Genomic DNA, 18440 nt, shown 5'->3' with positions numbered 1-18440 from the left:
TATGTGCGACACCCCGAGACGCGTTTATGCTCCTATTTTGCTAAAACCGTACTTATAATTTAGGCGTGAACCGTGTTGTTCAGGTCTCACTGCACGTGAGTCACTGTCTTTGTAGCGCGAACTAAATATTGTGCTTTTTTTTGTTTTTCCCAAAAGGTTCTCGCGATAACTCGTCTCGAGATAAACAACGTGGTGACGTCAGGAGTGATTTCGCGGGAACGGTTTCTGTTGCTCCCTGATGGGCTGCAAAACCCCAGAATAACTCTAAACCAGGTTTAAAGTGTGGAGCTTCGCCCAACCAAGGTGAGGTCGTTGCACGTGTTTCACGCGTCGTGTTTTGGAGGAGCAATGACAGGGTCGATAAACCCACCAGGCTCATCTCTAACTCTTTTCTTTGTATGTGGATCAGGACGGGCATGTTCTCCGACCTGAGCGCCCAGAAGGAGGGCTCCTCTCTGCTGTCCTGCCCTCCCTCCGAGGACCAGGCTCCGGCGATGTTTGAGAGGATGTCGCTGGCCTACACACCCTGCGCCGAGCGCTACAAAGTCGGGGAGCGGAGCTTCAATCGCCAGTACGCGCATATCTACGCAGCCCGGCTCATGCAGATGAGGCCCCTGCTGTCAGAGAGAGCCCAGCAGAAGTGGGGTGAGAGCAGGCACCCTGTCCAACTGATGCAACATCTCGTTTACTGCACAGTATATTTAAGGGCAGATTACAGAAGGGGCACACTGGGCTTATCAAGTGGCAGAGAGGATAGATGGACTCAGAATTAGACTCCCTCAAAGACACACATTTACAAAAGTGTAGAATAGAACCATAATTGTGTGAAAACATGATGACAGCTGGAGTAATAACTAGAAACACAAATGTGATACAAAGTCAGCAGAAATACAAAACAACTTGATGTTTGGCTCAGAAGGTCCATGTGTCAATGATAGAATGACTGGGATGAACTGGCAGGTGACATGAATGGGATAAAACCAGCTATATAAAGAAGCGATCTTTCAAGGGCAAAGCAGATCGCTGTGATGACTTTTAATTGTTTTGATTCTTTTAATTGTCTATGCACAATATGCCATTGCATTGTGTCTTAATCCATTCATGATTATATTTCCTGATGTTTCGTTTTCCTCCTCCAGGGTCTGACGTGTGCATCAGGAAGTTGTGTGATCTAGAAGCAGGGGAGCAGTGTTGCATCGTGGGGACTCTGTTTAAGCGAATGGAGTTGCAGCCATCTATTCTCAAAGAAATCAGCGAGGAGGTTGGCGAGCACCCTGAATTCAACTCGCTGCATTCACATACAGTTCCAAAAATCTTGCCGTGGACAATATACATTTTTTGCTTTCCCTCTATTCAGCACAATCTCCTGCCTCAGCCGACACCATCCAAGTACATCTCTGACACCGATGAGCTTATTCTGGAGGATGAACTGCAGAGAATCAAGCTAGAAGGAAAAATCGACAAAGACAAGTGTGTCACAGGTCAGTATTTGCTTTTTGGACGTCCCTGCCACGGCCGTCAACGCATGTTGGGAATTTAAATGCATTTCTTTCATCCAAACTCAGGGAGTGTTGTCGCAATATACGGAGCTGAAAGGAATAATGGAAAATTCACCGTCGAGGACTTTTGCACGGCGGACCTCCCGCTGCAGACCGAGAGACCTGAACTCGGCACTGACAGGTAAACACGGGGGGGCCCCGGCATGCTTCAGTTTAGACCCCAGCTTTTTAACGCTAACGGAATTAATTGACTTTGTTTGTCTTATAGGTTTGTGCTTCTTGCTTCCGGCCTCGGTCTGGGCAGCAGTCGTGCAGACAGCATGTTGGGGCTGCAGTTGCTGGTTGACATGATCAGCGGTCAGCTCGGGGACCTCGGGGAGCAGAGCAGCGCGGCGACCATCTCCAGGGTCCTGCTGGCAGGAAACCTCCTGAGTCCGAGCACCCAGGAGAAGGACGCCTCGACGAAGGTACGGAGAGGAAGAACTCGACACACAATTCCTTATTGATGCTTAATAATTCAACTCGTTTCTGGACCGTCACACTTTGGTTTGTCTGTTTGTTTGTTTACAGGCCAAATATCTCACAAAGAAGACTCAGGCTGGCAGTGTGGATGCTATTCGTATGCTGGATGAGCTGCTGCTTCAGCTGGTGGTGAGTCTGTCCACATGCAGTATTTTAATACATAGATGCAAGATTAGTCTTTACAAAACAAAGCTGGGATTAGTCAAATTTATCAGACACATTGTTTATATCATGTCAGATCAACTTCAGTGACCTTCAGGTTAGTGACACTCTTATTTTTCTTCTTTGTAATCTAAAGCTAGATCACCTCAAAAAAAAACACAACCTCTTTGTAAGTTTTTCCCCACCAAACCTTTGACATGATTATCTAATGTTTTATGTCTGGTGAAGGCCTCGGTTCCTGTGGATGTGATGCCGGGCCAGTATGATCCCTCCAACTTCACCCTCCCACAGCAGCCTCTTCACCGCTGTATGTTTCCCTTGTCCTCCGCCTACCCGACACTGCAGCTCTCCTCCAACCCTTATCAGGCTGACGTTGATGGAGTGAGGTACACAGTCACACGCCTCTCACTCAGGTCATGTTCCATCAAATATTGATATGTTCACGACATTTTCTTTCCTCTTTTTTTGTCTTCCAACAAAGATTTTTGGGCACATCGGGTCAAAATGTGTGTGATATTCAGAAGTACAGCAGTTTGGACAGCCACCTGGATATATTGGAGGAAACGCTGCGGCTGAGACACGTCGCCCCCACCGCACCTGATACTCTTGGTGAGTTAGTGCCGAACATACAACAAGGTCTCCATCAGCTCTGAGCCTCATGCAGGTGTATTCACATTCGATTACTTTTTCCTCAACCAGGTTGTTACCCGTTTTACCTAAAGGATCCTTTCATCTTGGAAGAGTGTCCCCACGTTTACTTCAGTGGCAATGCCCCGACGTTCCAGTCCAAACTCATTAAAGGCGAGTGTGTTGATATTGGTCGTGTGTGCACGTCCACGTAACAGAGCATCGTCCTCCACATTCCACACGTGAGGAGTCACGAGCAAAACTATTCTGTGAGGTGTATCTGCGATTTGGTGGTTTCTTTTCTCACTAAATTAAAGGATAGTCATTCGTAGCCTAGTTTCTGGTGACACAATAATATATCAGTGATTTTATGGGTACAGCTGAACGCCACACAGCTCCAAGTCCCCAGCTTTAATATAAAAGTGTAAGAAAACAAAGGTTTCCTGTGGCTGAAGACACACAAAGCAAGTAGATTTTTGTAGTCATCAGATTATTCATGTACTCATTTAAATGGCATAAAGCAAAATGGCTAATGATAAGACCAAATATAAAAAAAAAAAAAATAAGGTTTTCAATCTCTGTGTGTTTTAATGTTCAAAAGAAAGAGTGAAACACTTAAAGTTCTTTTGTGATCACAGTCAGAAGCGATCGTCATAATGATCTGATTACTTTCAGTTATCGTGTTTTTATTTCCGTCAAAGTGTGCTGAGTGTTTTTGTTTTCCTCCTGGCAGGTGCTGAAGGTCAGGAAGTGCTTTTGGTCACTGTTCCGGAGTTCAGCAGCACTCAGACGGCGTGCCTGGTCAATTTACGCACTCTTGAATGTAAGCCCGTCAGTTTCTCGGCGTTCTCCGCCGGAGAAGACGAGGAAAGTGAGATGAACATCAGCCACTGACAGTCCCCCCAGCGTGTTGACACCTCCGATCACAAACTCATCACATCAGTTTTTGAGCAAGAAATACAATCCCTGCGAAGTGGATGCAAGTGGGACGTCTGTGTGTGTTTTTTTTTTTAAATCACCGTTAAGAGTTCCTCCTGCTGCAACCTGTCAGGCAATTTCTTTGTATTAAGCTTTGAGAGAAAACACAACACACAGTTGTCACTAGCAGACACCAGGTGCTATGACAAAAACAGGAAGAGACACGTGTGTATTAACAAGCCTTTATTCGAAAAATAACTCTTCTACCTCAGCTGTGTCTGAGGAAACATGACAGAAAACTCGTCCTCTCTGTCTGTTACCAACCGTGACCTGCTTTTCACACATTTTCCATGATAGATACTGTAAAAACATTTCTACCGTGAAGGAGGACTGTAAATAATCCAGCTGTTTCTTCATCCACAATAAACAACTTTTCATGAAGCCAAACCAAAAGCATTCATTAAAGGACTGATAGAGTCAGAAACGTGCAGTGTGAAACTTCCAACTGAGAAACTCTTTGGGTCTTTTCCTGTAAAAGAGGTCTCAGTGTGAAGTGTGAAGTAACAGACTATCTTTAATGGAGTTAATTTCCTACATTCTCATTGTTTATGCCGTACAATGACAGGGTTTGTTTGACTGTTAAAACAGTTGACGGTACAACCTGGTAATGAGACGTACTACTAGGAGAGGGTGGGTTTTTAAACTGAAACAAGTCGCGTGTGTTTGTGTTAATAGTCATCAATCTTGTATTCGTAGTTGTAATCCAGGAAGGACTCTGTGAACCCACCAGGCGTTGACGACTGTCCCTCCCCTATGACCCACGAGTCGTACCAGGCCGTCGTGGTCTCTGGCGTCGTGGGGATCGTGGTGGTCGGGGGTAACGTCGTCGTGGATCTGAGCCTCATTAGTCTCAGCTGCCGGAGGCGGCGGAGACGAGCGATCCGGAGCCTCCTCTGCCTCTCGGCACTGGGCTGTGGATTGGGGGAAAGCCCGTTTCTGCTGTCGACCACACGCCTGTGGCCGTTGCCTCCTGCAGGGTGCTGTACTCTGTTGTTGCCGTAGCTGAGTCGAATTGGCTTGTTTCCATGGAGCGCCATTATCTGCAGGGGGGAATTGAGGCACTTTAATCAAGTACCGTCGGTCCAGTGTGAAATGAGGGGAGGACGGTCTCACCTGTTTGATGCGGTCCCAGTTGGACTTGGCCAGGTTAAAGCTGCACGCAGTCGCTCCTGCCTGATAACCAACCACACACAGTTTCGTCACGGAGGAGAAGCCCTCGGCCCGAGCCGTCACGCGGTACTCCCCCGGGTTTAGCAGGCGCCAGTAATCCCCAGTGGGCGCTACAATAAAGCAAAAGGGAGATGGTTGGTGATACGCTGAAAGGAGCAGCCAAAGAGGAGAGGAATTGACTCGTGCTTTGAGCAGGAGGCTGACCTGTGGTGACGTCGTGGTTTATCCCCTCCACAGATATGGTGGCGTTTGCAATGGCGTTGCCCTGCTGGTCCTTCACCACCCCTCTAATGCCACGATGAACCTGAAGAGCAGGTGTCAGAGAATTAGTGAAGAAGCCAACCGCCTATATAATCACAAACAAGCTCACGTTGCCGCGCTTAAATAGCACGTCTGTCACTGCTCTGTACAATTAATCTTTCTGCTCTTTCATGAATACATTTTTTTTAAAGGCATATTTCACTCGGTTACAATTGTGAAGGTGAGAATTACATCGCAGCTGTGTTTATACAGCTCTGCCGAAACAGGAAGAGATTTCTGGTAAATAGAATTGCCTTGTAATTCAAGATAACTACAGTATGGGCTCAACAGTCTAAGTGTTGCTAAAGGCTGTTTGGGCAGAATGGTTGTGTAGTGGTTAGTTAGCACGGTCACAACATGAAGGGGAGAGGTTCAGATCTAGACAGGGCCTCCCTGTCTGGAGGGTGCATGTTCTATCTAGACTAGTACTCCTATCACACAAAAAAAGTTTGCTTAAGATGAATGGAAAAAAAAAACCTTGTTTATTTAAAAAAAAAAAATTAATCCAAAGTCCCAATTTGCTTGAAATGGATATGAATATAGTGTGTATAGAGGAAAATATCTTACTTTTTATTGAAAAGGATAGACTCTGAGCTGCCTCAGAGACTTAAAAGCTATAAAACATTTGTCACACAATTTCTGTCCCTCATGCCAACAACCTCTGTCAGTGTTGAAGTTCTGAATCACTTGGGTTCATCTTCATTCAACCTCACAGACTTCACCTTCCACAGTCACATTATTCCAGTATGTTCATGTCTGTTGTGCATTGATATCCATGATGAATTTATGAGGAAATAGTCTTTTTAGTGTCATTTTCATGTAAAACTGTAACATTGACAATTACAACGACAGTTCCAGGCAGATTCCTAATTCTTCAGAGTTTAAATCAGACAAAAGTCATCATGTTGAGATGGACATTCATGCAGTTTCTGCCCTCAATGCAGCCACAAACAGTTGTGTTCTGTGTTTGTGTGTGACTGACCTGCTCCATGAAGATGAGCATTGCTTCTCTGTTCTTCTCCCACTCGTACACCAACTCACTCTTATGAGGAAACTTATCACAGCCCAGGAACACGGACAGCTCGAAACAGTTGGTGTGCAGGTAGCTGAAGTCATTCATACCTGAGAAGAGGATCAAACGCTGACCTCAGACACTGTGGTGCACGTACTGTCCAGCAGGGGGTGCTGCCATTGCAGTCTCCACTACTCACTGCCTGTGACAGGTTTCCATTTGGCCCTGTTGATGATCCCCTGGCCCCCCGTGGTCATGTCTCCGTGGCATGAGCCCAGGTAGTTATGTGACATGGAGAGATGTGTGGATGCGTAGGACACGGCCAGCCACCTGAAGAGGGACTCGTCTGCGATCACTTTCGGCTCGTCTTCAGGCTCTGCATACTGGTTACTGCCACCTCTTCTGTCATCCTCCTCTTCCTCCCTGTTTCCATACCCTTGGCCGTGGTCGTACCCCTGGCCGTGGTCGTACCCCTGGCCTTGGTCGTACCCCTGGCCGTGGTCGTACCCCTGGCCGTGGTCGTACCCTTGGCCGTGGTCGTACCCCTGGCCGTGGTCGTACCCTTGGCCGTGGTCGTACCCCTGACCATGCTGGTACCCTTGGCCGTGCTCATAGCCCTGGCTGCGGTCATAACCCTGGCCGTGCCCCTGGTCATAGCCGTGGTTGTACCCACGGTCATAACTGTGATCGTAGCCATGCCCCCGCCGCTCCTCCACTGGCTCGGCGTAGCCCCTGCCCCTCCAGTTTTCTTCTGGCTCCTCATGGTAGCCTCTTCCCCACTCGGTCACATCAAAGCCTTCCTCGTCATACCTGTGAGGAATGATTGTTTCAACCTCTTTGATATTGTTGTGTTTGACAAATGCACAAAAAAATGTGAAAAGATTTGAACGTGTACATATAAGTACAGGACCCAGGGAGCAACCGCCGGGCACAAGCACACAAAAAAGAAATGAACTGTCTCACTGTCTCTTCTTGCGACTGTGGGGTTTGTGGCTGTCAGCAGGATTGTTGAGACGTAAGCTGTCATAAGGATAGGCCACAATTGTCTCCCCACCCTGGAAGTTTGCACCCAGCACAAATGGATGGCTTTTCATCCAGGAGATTATGGCCCTGGTCTCCACAGCAATCTGCAACAAAAGAAGGAAGATCATGATCACACAAATGGAAGAGAAGTCAACCCACAACTATGTCTGTAAAGGAAGAATGTCTTGTGTATTCATATTCCATGGTCCACTATGGTGGCCTTTAATGAAAGTTGTGTATTGCCAGAATCCATAATCATCTTAATGTTTCATCTCTTGTTTCTTTACCGAGGTGTTCGTTTCATAGCTCTCTGGTATGGGTACGTGATGGTTGGGGGTGAGTTTGGGCACCATGCCCTTGTCTTCAGCATCCCACAGGATACTGTTGAGGTCGGGGAAGTTCTGGAAGATATCAAAGCCGCCCTCGGTGAAGTGTCCTGTGGTCCAACTGCTCAGCTCTGATCCCTGCAGGGGGAAAATTGTATGAAGGACATATTGGCACAGGTTACTCCCCATGACTATCAACATTTCATGCATGTTTCTATTTCACTTATTGAAAAAGAACAATATTATTATTATTATTTTCAATACCACTTCAAAAGCTTCATCATGTCCGTCTGGGTTGAGCGAGGGCACCAGGTGAATGCGGATTCCCTCCACCAGACGTTGGGCTCTGGGGTTTCGGTCTTTATACTCCTTGCACAGGTACTGCATAAGAAGTAGGAGCATCTCCCGACCCACCACCTCGTTGCCATGGAAACCGGCCGTGAAGCGAAGTTCAGGCTCACCTGCAGAGGCAACAGGGCAGGACTGTAATTTCTGTTAACTGCAATCTGATGTGTCGCACCTGGTGTCGGGATTCAGACCAGGGCATCAACAGTGTGGAAAACAAGGCTCTGCAAAGTTTGACTTGATCAACATCTGAGACGTCGGGAACATTTGAGACAAAACAGCTGTTTTGGAATGAAAAACATATTTTCCAGTATTGCTCATAAATGGGGAAACACATGTTGTTGCCATACAGACCGTTGTATCTGCACTGTTTGGCGTTCTCACCTATTTCGTGTTCGGTGGGGTTTCCAGAAATGACTATGGCCAAAATCTCCCGTCCCTTGGAGCTGCGCCCGAGGCTGTAGATGTTGGTGATGTTGGGACATTCCTCATTCACTGACTTCATGAGCTGAACACGTGAGAGGAAACAGACAGTCAGTGGGAGATGTGCTGTGCATATTTTGCAATTATCTCCAAGGCAAACTCAAACTTCAAGCCGAACTGAAAATAAAATGGCAGAAAAGAGCAGCATGGGGGGGGGGGGGGGGGGGGGGGGGGTGGCAGCAGAGAGTAAGTGGTTGTGATAGGGAGCAAAGTGGGGAAGGACAATGTGAATGAGTGAGGCAGAAATAGCTCTTACAAAAGTGGGAGATGTAGACAGGAGAGCTACACCTGCCTTATATAATGTTCATACTCACACTGCCGAGAGGCTAGCGGATATGTTCTCTGTGAATATATTTACTTTTGTCTTATTTTATCTATATCTGTAAGTTGAAATGGAAAGAGTGCAGTTTCAATGTTTGCACTAATCTCCTTTTTGTATGTATATGTTTTAAAATAACATTCCTTGCTCATTCACGGTTTAGTTCTATTGGTGAGCACTGTTTCTATCGAATAAATTAGTGTGACAAATAAGAGCAAATAACAGAGGATGGAGGCAGTTACATATGGAGCCGTGACAGCGGTTAGGCTGCCGATGCTTCTGAATGTTTGTTAGAGTCATAATCAGTAGGATTGTGAAAATGAGCACCGTGGCCTGTGTAGTTTGTAAAGCTCCAACTCACAGGCATGTACAGTACAAAGGGAGGAGAAACTTAACAGCACGGAATGGAAGCATTAAATTACGCAATGCACTTAAAAAAAAAAAAACACATACAATGTTTGTTTTTGTTAATTTGCTATCATCGTCAGCCTTAACATCTAAAATTACATATTTCATCATAACACAGGAACACAAGTTTACAGTTCACAGTGTTTAGTATCTCTGGCATACTGTAAATTGTGTGTCAACGCCTTTATTTGTTTGTGGGAACACTTTAGTGTTTGGGAGTTAAAATAGCAAATATCTTTGTAGGATTTAAATCCAAACCCACGAGCAGATGGTCATACTCACTGCAACCATTTGTGAGTAGCTGTGGTGCTTGAACTCCAAGTAATCCACTGGAGTCACTTCATTTTGTCTGTACTGGACATTGACGGAATCTGATGGTTAAAAAAGAAGAAGAAAACTATAATATGAAAAATGTAGGTGCTTCACTTTGTGCTTGTCGGAGTATGACTGGAGGTGGCGGGCCTCACCGGGTACGGGGCAGCCCAGGATCTCCATCCTCAAGCAGAGCGAGCCGTTCCAGCTCTGAGGGATGATGCGCATGTAGCGGGCCAGTACGGGCTCCGCGAGCTGGTTCATCACGGGGGTGTCCGTGTCGCTGTTTCCAAAGAACAACTGGACGGGTGGAGGTTAGAGGGAGAAACATGAAGTACCAGGAAGGGATGCGTCAAACACTGGAGAAAAGAAATGGCGTGACACAACCATAGAAACTCACCCAGTCAGCGTATCCATCATGAATAGTGGTCCACTCTCTGCTGTCGTTGCTGAAAGCCAGGAAGTAGGACGTCACGAAGTCACTCCTGAAACGACAAAACATGATGTTGGATTGTTGTCTGAATTCCATGATGTTGGATTGTTGTCTGAATTCATCCAATGTATATTTTCACTTCATCCAATTCAGGGTCATGGGCGGCTGAAGCTGATCGCAGGTACCAGAGGCAACATAAACTGTGTGTGTGTGTGTGTGTGTGTGTGTGTGTGTGTCTCACTCATTATGGGAGTCTCTTCCTTGAGTTATGACTCCAGTGAACTCTGTCTCCTTGCGAGCGTCGAACTCCAGCCAGTGGATCTTGTCCTCTGCGTTTGCGCACCACCCTCCCCCTCTCATGCTGTCCTCATCGTCTGAGCCCTGGGAACCACCGAGACCCGAACAAATGCGGCTGAGCTCTCACATCCATTGACATTTGTAACCCGAGCCTTTGCATTTAACTACTGTACAAGTTTAAAGAAAATATCTGTTTATCATGCATTGACTTGCAAGGCAACTTCATTTACACAGATGTAATCATCATAGTGTGAAGTGGAAAAGCAGATGTATCTATTAAAGAAATTATTTCATTGTAAAATACATTATTTGACTATAGGATGGGCTGACAAACTGCAAAAGAAACTAATAGAAGTGATAGACTGAACAAAAGCAGTATTTTCTGGTGTTGCCGGTAGCCGGTGGTTATTTCAAAGTCTGGCTGTGTGTAAGTGATGGCTCCAGTGTAACTAATTGTTGACAATGAAGCCAGTCTACTGTGATTGTTGTGTACCTGCATGTTGAGGCGCGCCCTCTGAGGCGCAAATCTATACTGAGACACAGAGGAGGCTGTAAGCTGGTCTGACTCTGTCCTGTGAGACTCCATTCCCAGGGGAGGACACTCTACCACATACACAGATACACAGCAAAAGGAAGACAAATGTGGTGTTATTCACATTAATGAACTTGTTTGCATGAACGTGCGCCAGATCCAGACCGATGTTGACTCACTCTTTGGCTCTTTGAAGACACGTGGCCTGTTCCTGGCTCGCTCCTCTGCCTCCTTCAGCTTCTGCACTCTCTCTGTCAAAATTCAGAAAAATGGTCGTAATACAGAACAAAACTGCTCCGTCTTGGCTGAAAATTCTGTTTCTCTCTCTTTCTGCCCATGAGTGATCTAGGAACACATCCTCGTTTTAAACATATTCTATGCCAGAAATCCCCGGGAGGAATTGGAGCTCAGGAGAAGCCCAGATGTTGAGATTGGCTCCAGTGTGACCGAGCTCTAATAAAATACAGAGACCATCCTGACTCAGAGGTTTACGGCTGAAGAAGACTCCAGAATCAAAGATCCATTCTTTTTTCATATTTTGACGCATAAACCATGTGGGGAATTGACACACTGTAGTTTACTGCTGGGAGCACAGACGCCAGATGTTTTACTGACAGTTTTACACTGTAAACCATGTCGTAAGGTCATTTGTCTACAGTACACACACACACACACACACACACACACACACTCACGTTACTGTACTGAAGTTAGTTTTTCTAGCAAGTTTTTCTTTTAACAACTGATTTCTTTACTCGAACAGTTTAGTTTGTTTATACATTTTTCATTTGGATGAAGGTAGCATATTGCTTTGTTGTATCTTATAGTCCATCCATCCATCCATCCATCCATCCATCCATCCATCCATCCATCCATCCATCCATCCATCCATCCATCCATCCATCCATCCATCCATCCATCCATCCCAGCAAGGACCAATGTAAACAATCACACACTGTGACTCCTGCAGGCATTTTAAAGTAATAAATTAAACATATGCATGTTTTTGGACTGTATGTGATAATGATACATTTGCAATGTAGTATAGAGCCTCAAAGCTAACCTCTACGCCGCTTTCACACTGAATGAGATGTCTGTGACATTAAGAACTGAGTGACATGACTAAACTGAACTTCCAGAACAGCGAGACGCACCCCCCCCCCCCATTTATGACCACATGTAGGAGGAGTGTTTGATGTTAACAGTCTGAAGGAATGGGCCAATAAAAATGTCTTTAAAACAGTGCCTTTCAGAGATGGGAATTTTTTTTTTTTTTTTTTTTTAGCAGTTTGAGCCGACATCTCTAAACAGAACCGTTTTTATAAGGTGAACTTGAACTCAAGTGTAGACTGAGTATATGTAAAACACCACTGCATGCACCCATCAACTCCCATTTGAACCTGCAGGTTTGTTCATATGCCCCAGAAAGACCATACAACTTTTCCTTTTTGCTTCATGCTTCAAGTCAGGCTCTTTTCATTTTCAACCTTGACTGCAGTGACCCATGAACTCAGGAAGTGACCTTCTGACACCAGTCCTGACAGGGTCATACATCATTGACTCCTCGACCACCAGCTGACCTCATGACATGCAGCAGACACGTAGAAGCAAAGAGAGGATTTCATTGCCGGCCCGATCGCTCCAACCCGGTTCTGTTAATCACTAACTCTAATCGGATGCACACGGATCCTTTTTCGATTTTTTTCAGTCCAGCTCATGGGGGGATTTCCGAATATTTTGCATGCCTGATCTTCATTTTTGTTTCGATAAGATGAACTTTTGTCCCTGTCATGCAAGTTTAAGCAAGCTCCACAGACCCACACACTTGTACGGTGGGAGTGCAACATCTGCAAACTCTTATAAGAGAAATGTGAAAAAGGGGAGTGAGCATGTTGGAGTACTGTGCTTGTTATCTGTCAGTACTTTTGCACTCAGGTCACAGATCACATTCTTTGCTTTGGCAACTGCAGTATTGAATGACATCTGACATGATTGTGCAGAAAACTGTTATGCAAGAAAAGCCACAGCTGGATATTCTTACCTTTCTCTTCCCTCTCTCTTTCTTTTGCTGCTCTTTCTCGCTCCTTCTCCATCCATTTGTCCTCTTTCTTCCCTGTAGAAAAACAAGAAAATCACAGATAATGTTTAAGCGGAAACTACAAATAGACCAGACTGTACCGTGTGTATCATTAGGATTCATAAACAGTTCAAAGGTGGCAAGGGGTCTTTGCAAATCTTGAACATTTTTACATTGACTGCTGTTTATCCCCTTTCACCTGCGCTTTGCTGGTGCAGGCTACACTCATTTGTGTCTTAGTAAATTAATCCAAGAGAAAAGATTAGTGTTTGAATATGTTTGCCATGTGTGCACGCACTCATTCCGTATTCGTCGTAGTCATCGTACCACGTCTCCTCATAAGGTGTAGCCACGGTCGGCTCCTCTGTGTAAAAAAGCAAAACAAAACCCAAGACATCAAGTTACACATTTCATTCAATGATTTACAGATGCCTTTGCATTACACATACAACTTTATGAGATGATGTGGTTCACTCTGCTAAATTTTACACGTTAGCACTGCCCTGAATTATAAAACCACAAGAGGAGCTCTACATATTAGGATTCCACTGACGCCTGCCATGTAATAGAGCTGTTAAATCTTTAATTCACATTTATAAGAAGAAGAACTGAGCTGGGATCTGATGACACAGCTTGTTACTTAATTCTTGACGCCACAACAAAAATATGGAAAGTTCTTCTTGACTGTGACGTGAAGCAAACCCACGCAAGAAGGGCAGCTTTAACTCACGGACTCTGTAATGTTCTTCACATGTGCTCCTCTGCACATGAAGGCACAGATGGAACAGATGTTTTAATGTGCACTTTACTTCTTATTGTTGGGTTTTGTATCGTAAAACTATCTGGCTGAACGTTTGATCACTTTTAGTTAAACTTCTAACATGTTTGAGTGATTGGCTCTTACCTGGTAGAGTTTCTATTATTATTTCAGGGCTGACCTCTTTGCCATCAGGAAACGGCAGGTTGTCTGGCAGCTCAACTGCAAATGGAAAGAAAATGAAATGTAGAGGGACGATTATCGAAAAGGCAAAGTGTGGGATATGATTCAAAGGTTACTAACAGATGGAGAAATAGGAGAAAGTAAGAGAAAGGGTAAGACGGGCCCGGTGTGACAAAATTAGTGGAAATGCTGGAAGAGTGTAGGTAGTACATTATGGTGGAAAGACAGCGTAATGAGAGCGCGTGTCTCAGGGCCACACTGTTTCCAGCTGTGGAAAAAAAGTTCCTTCGACTTCGGCTGAAAAGGCCACAGAACCATAATAAAGGTGTTCAATATTTGGTCTGCGTATGTATGTTGAACAGTATAAATCAAGGAGTTTGGGAAAAAGTTTGCACACAACACTGGTCTGATACAGAAAATTAATCACATTGAAAAGGAAGTTGTGACGAGGTATTGATGAAGCTGGCTTTAGTTAAAAAAAAAAAAAGTTGCATATTTTAGTCAATTTTCTCAGCTTCTACATTGTTTTGTTTTGAATTCAGTCTTTTGAGTAAATACACTCTGATGGGCAAAATATACCAGAAGCAGTTAAGTTTCAAAAATTGTCTTTTTAGCCAGATTGTTATTTTTGTTCTTGCCTTGTGTTTTTCCCACCGAGATTGTTGGTGTTTCATCCTGTTCGGGTTTTATAAACTGTTACAACCCCAAACATCCTTGAATGAAAACAAAGCAGAGAGAAGAAAAGGACCCATACATACATGTGGGCTCCCAGTAATCGTTGTCATCTGTCCCGACCTTTCCATCAACCTCCGGGGCGGCGGGTGTCGTCTCCGTTTCTTTCCAGTAGCCGTCATAGTTATCGGTGGCAGAGGGATATGGGTCCTTCTCCTCTGGTTTCCAGTAGTCATCATAAACACTGGGCGATGAGGGTGAAGGCTCCTTCTCGTCTGGTTTCCAGTAGTCATCATAAATGTTGGGCGCAGAAGGTGAAGGCTCCTTCTCCTCTGGTTTCCAATAGTCATCATAGATGTTGGGCACAGAAGGTGAAGGCTCCTTCTCCTCTGGTTTCCAGTAGTCATCGTAGCCATCTGTCACCAGAGCAGCTGGATCTTCCTCATCTGGCTTCCAGTAGTCGTCTGGAGGATCTGTGATTGAGGTCTCGGCCTGCGGACTGGACGCGGTGGCCTCGGCTTCCCAGTAGTCGTCGTCAGGCTTCCAATAATCAGTGTCTGTCAACAGAACAAATGGTCAGGCTCGCTGATGGCAGGCTTAGATGTCTAGACGAGAGACGGCTTTATGAGGCCCGGGGTTGTTTTTATGGACCCTTTTATTTGGCAGTGCTTTGTTTTCATACTGGACCAACAACAAGCTGGTCTTTTTTTTCTAAATGCACGATTCAGTAACTGTCAGTGGGAGTGAAGTGAAGTCAGCAGGACTCAAACCTTCTCACCAGTTTACAGCAACATTTAAAGAAGGAAGGTTATTCGCTGAAAATCTGTTTGGGTTCCAGTTGTCTGGAGTAAAGATACAGGGTCTATCTAATCAAATGGAGCACAGATTTCAAAACCATGTCTTTATTAATCTATTGACATCTGGAACTGTAAATCATTGCGTCTTTCCCCTCTACTTCTGCAGAATTTCCCATGTAACACTCAACTTTCCATGTTCCATTGAAGCCACAGAAGATATTAGTACGAGCTCATCAGGACAGGAGCAGGACCACGCTGTTTCCAAACTTTTTCACTTACATACTTATTTGTTGCATCATTCTTGTTTTGAATATGTTTCGTAGCCCACAGACAAATTCTAGTAGGTGGGAGGGGGGGGGGAGGGGGGGGGGGGGGGGGGGTCTCGTTTGGATGCAGAGGTTGCAGACCTCTGCCCTGAGCTATTGGTAATGAGGCCTCGTCAGGTCGAATCAGGCGCCATTGTGAGGACAGAAAACAGGTCTAACATCCTGACTGACAGCGTCAAGTCACACCGCAACTCAGAAATATCGACTGCAAAACCTCTCAGATGTCTGCCACTCACCAATATCAGGATACGAGTAGTCTGTGTATGATTCTGGTTCAGTTGGCGGTTCAGTCGGGATTGCTGAAAACATTCAAAACCAAAGTTAACATTTCTCAGTCAACAAGAAACATTTCATTCACCGACGTTGCCTCTTGGTTCTCTGCTCACGTGTAGTGGTGGGCGGAAGAGTTGTGGTCGTTCTCTGCTTGTCCTTCTTTTTCCCCTTCTTCTCAGATTTGGGTTTTTTAGTGGCGTTTGGGTCCTTTGGCTCTCTGTTCTTGTCCTTCTTCTTCTTCTTCTTGCCTTCCTGTGGTGCTCTCCTCACCCTGCCCACAATACCTGTCAAAGCCAAGACAAGAAGAGAGGAGGGAGGTTTTCCACACCTCGTTCAGTTAAAGCAATTGTAACCAGAACTCTGTTGATTCTATCTTGACTTCTGGCTGTTGAATAATCCAACAATATTCAGGTAGACCTGCGACTTCCAATACTCTTTGAACAAGTGATCATATTAGATAGCCTCTAAATGTATTCCGAACAATCCATAATGAAATTAAAGTTGTTAATACATAAAAGTCATGATGCAACACATACAATACAGTCAGTGCATCCATTGAGTTATATTTTAGGTTGTTGTTTTCAAACTAATAAAAGACATCAGTCTAAGATAGCAGCATTCAGTAGTGTATAGAATGGAATGTGAACTTTTCATAGAAATCCAGGTGAAATGTTCTCAAAAGAGTTTGTTTTGTACTCTCCAATAAATTTGTTATCCATATGTCCTCGACGGGGTTAAGGGGTCACAAAATTGCATATACACATTGAAAAAAAAAAACCAATTAGGTTGTAGTTTTGCTTGTATAATTCATGAGCGAGTCTTTTGAAAATGGAAGTGAGCAACTGTTTCCTCCCTGCACTGTCAGAAACGCAGTGCTGCCGGCGACAATCTGCCAGATGCATTTCAGTGGTTGCTTGAGGTCCATCAGTATTTCCTTTTGAGGTATTCTGAAGTCCTCAGACACTGTCATGGAAAACACGTCTCTCTCTTTCCATTAGTTGTGCTCCATTTACTACAGTTCAGTCTTAATGGCATAAAGTCTGTCCAGGTACCCAATAAACATTTCACTCTCACCTCGGCGGAGCCCTTAATGACTTGGACTCGTGTGTGTGAGACATTTAGGAAGAACTCTTCAAACTCATTCCTGCACGGTGAATGTACGTCGGAGTCAGCATTAATCACGCAGGCGTGTGGCTACGGAGGCAGTGGAAAAGATCAGTGTCTTAGAAATCTGTGCGCAAGATGCTCCCCCCAGTGTCTACATCTTCTGCATGTGGTTCATTGAGTCGGTGCCGTGGGAGACGCAGCAGAGGACAGGTGAACATCTGGGCTTCGTCGAGCTCGCTGGAGCTGGCAGATGTGAAAGCTTGTATTCGTGTCTGCACTTGCTCTTTCCAGAAATGTCATAACACCACTCTAGTGTCACACCTGAGTAACGGTTTGCATTTGTAAACTTCCAAACAGAAATCTTCTCCGGCACTTACCTGCTGCTGCAGCTCCTTCCATGTCTTTTCTGGCCTTGATGCTCCTTTGTAGGAGGTGTTCCTCCACTAGAAGCTCCTGCTCATTTTCTGGGTCATCCGGAGACTCGTGTTGCAGCTGATTCTCTGCCTTCTCCTTCTCTTCAGACAGTCGCAGAGCGGCGATCCCCCCGGCGCTCTGCCCTCCTTTGGGGATCACCAGCAGGCAGCACAGGGCCAGCAGGGACCCACACACACTCACAGTCTGGATCTTCATACCTGCTGCTCTTCCAACTGCAGAATCCTTTGGTTTGGAGTTTAAGTTCTCTCTCTCTCTCTCTCTCTCTCTCTCTCACTCTATCAACCCTTATTTCAGCTTATGCTCCAGAAGATTGAAGTCTCACTGTGTATTCTCCATGGGATCCACACGTTGACTTGTGTGTGAGCAGCTCCAGTCGTACCCACAGCCACAGTGTCAACCAGACTGAGACTGGGCGAGACAGAGCTGCAGTGGGAGGGGGGTAGGGAGAGGCAGGGGAGGAGGTGGGCTCGGAGAGGCAGACGAGGAGAGAGATACAACACCGAGTGGCAATCCTTTCAAATGAATAGGCCGAGCTCCCAAATGCCCCACGGCTGCGGTCAGCTGAGAAAACAGGGCTGAGGCCAGAGGATCCCCCTCACCTGGCCGACGAGTCACAACAGGTGCAGTGCTCAGACCAGAGATGAGAGGTGGGCAGGAGGTTGAGGGGGGGGGCAGGTAAGGCTCCAAACTGTACAGCTCGCGTCAGAAAAAGAAGAAGGGTCCACTTCTCCTTGTGTGCGTCTCCTGATCAACTCCTTAAGTGTTTGTGCCGCAGACTCACCACAGAGCTGAACAGCAGGAGAGAGGACTGACTCCTAGGAAGTTGAATTCCAGAAGAGGAGGAGGAGAATAAGGGCCAAAAAGGGGGGGGGGGGGGGGGTGGAGGCGAGGGTCTGTGTGTTTTAACCAAACCAAACAGGACTAATAGTCAAAGAAAATGAAAACAGGCAGGAGTAAAATAGAAAAGCTCCAGCACTTGTTTTGGTTGGCTCTCTCCTCGTTGTGGCCCTCGGTCATTCTTTTCTCTAGAGTGTTGTGTGTATAGTTCAGTTTCTTCTTTCTGGA

The 18440-nt window shown here is 45.6% G+C and overlaps 2 protein-coding genes across 3 annotated transcripts; one reads left to right on the top strand and one right to left on the bottom strand.

The window, feature by feature from the left end:
* The first annotated feature begins 211 nt into the window (after nucleotides 1-211).
* pold2 (polymerase (DNA directed), delta 2, regulatory subunit) lies at nucleotides 212-3807 on the top strand. Of its 2 annotated transcripts, none has more exons than XM_080499357.1 (11): nucleotides 212-303; nucleotides 410-645; nucleotides 1140-1261; nucleotides 1358-1481; nucleotides 1566-1680; nucleotides 1807-1966; nucleotides 2070-2150; nucleotides 2412-2569; nucleotides 2665-2792; nucleotides 2883-2984; nucleotides 3544-3807. In XM_080499357.1, the coding sequence occupies exons 2-11, from the start codon at nucleotides 417-419 to the stop codon at nucleotides 3702-3704; spliced, it is 1380 nt and encodes a 459-aa protein (XP_080355483.1). In that variant the 5' UTR covers nucleotides 212-303; nucleotides 410-416; the 3' UTR covers nucleotides 3705-3807. The 2 variants fall into 2 exon arrangements, with proteins under 2 accessions (XP_080355483.1, XP_080355482.1); XM_080499356.1 differs by having other exon boundaries at nucleotides 1768-1966.
* Nucleotides 3808-3954: 147 nt separating this feature from the next.
* On the bottom strand, nucleotides 3955-18152 carry aebp1b (AE binding protein 1b). Its single transcript, XM_080499355.1, has 22 exons — nucleotides 17318-18152; nucleotides 15947-16117; nucleotides 15797-15859; nucleotides 14524-14994; nucleotides 13730-13804; nucleotides 13124-13189; nucleotides 12790-12861; nucleotides 10928-10999; nucleotides 10710-10819; nucleotides 10161-10300; nucleotides 9887-9971; nucleotides 9642-9786; nucleotides 9457-9545; nucleotides 8349-8472; nucleotides 7884-8080; nucleotides 7581-7757; nucleotides 7234-7397; nucleotides 6470-7080; nucleotides 6241-6380; nucleotides 5163-5262; nucleotides 4902-5068; nucleotides 3955-4828 (listed from the first exon to the last, which is right to left on the bottom strand). Exons 1-22 carry the CDS (start codon nucleotides 17568-17570, stop codon nucleotides 4457-4459), a joined length of 3864 nt encoding a protein of 1287 aa, XP_080355481.1. The 5' UTR covers nucleotides 17571-18152; the 3' UTR covers nucleotides 3955-4456.
* Between the last annotated feature and the right edge of the window lie 288 nt (nucleotides 18153-18440).

Source organism: Blennius ocellaris (genome assembly GCF_963422515.1).
Source record: "Blennius ocellaris genome assembly, chromosome: 7".
Lineage (NCBI taxonomy): Eukaryota > Metazoa > Chordata > Actinopteri > Blenniiformes > Blenniidae > Blennius > Blennius ocellaris.
The sequence above is the reverse complement of the archived record's forward strand: the minus strand, read 5'-3'. Positions and strand labels throughout refer to the sequence as shown.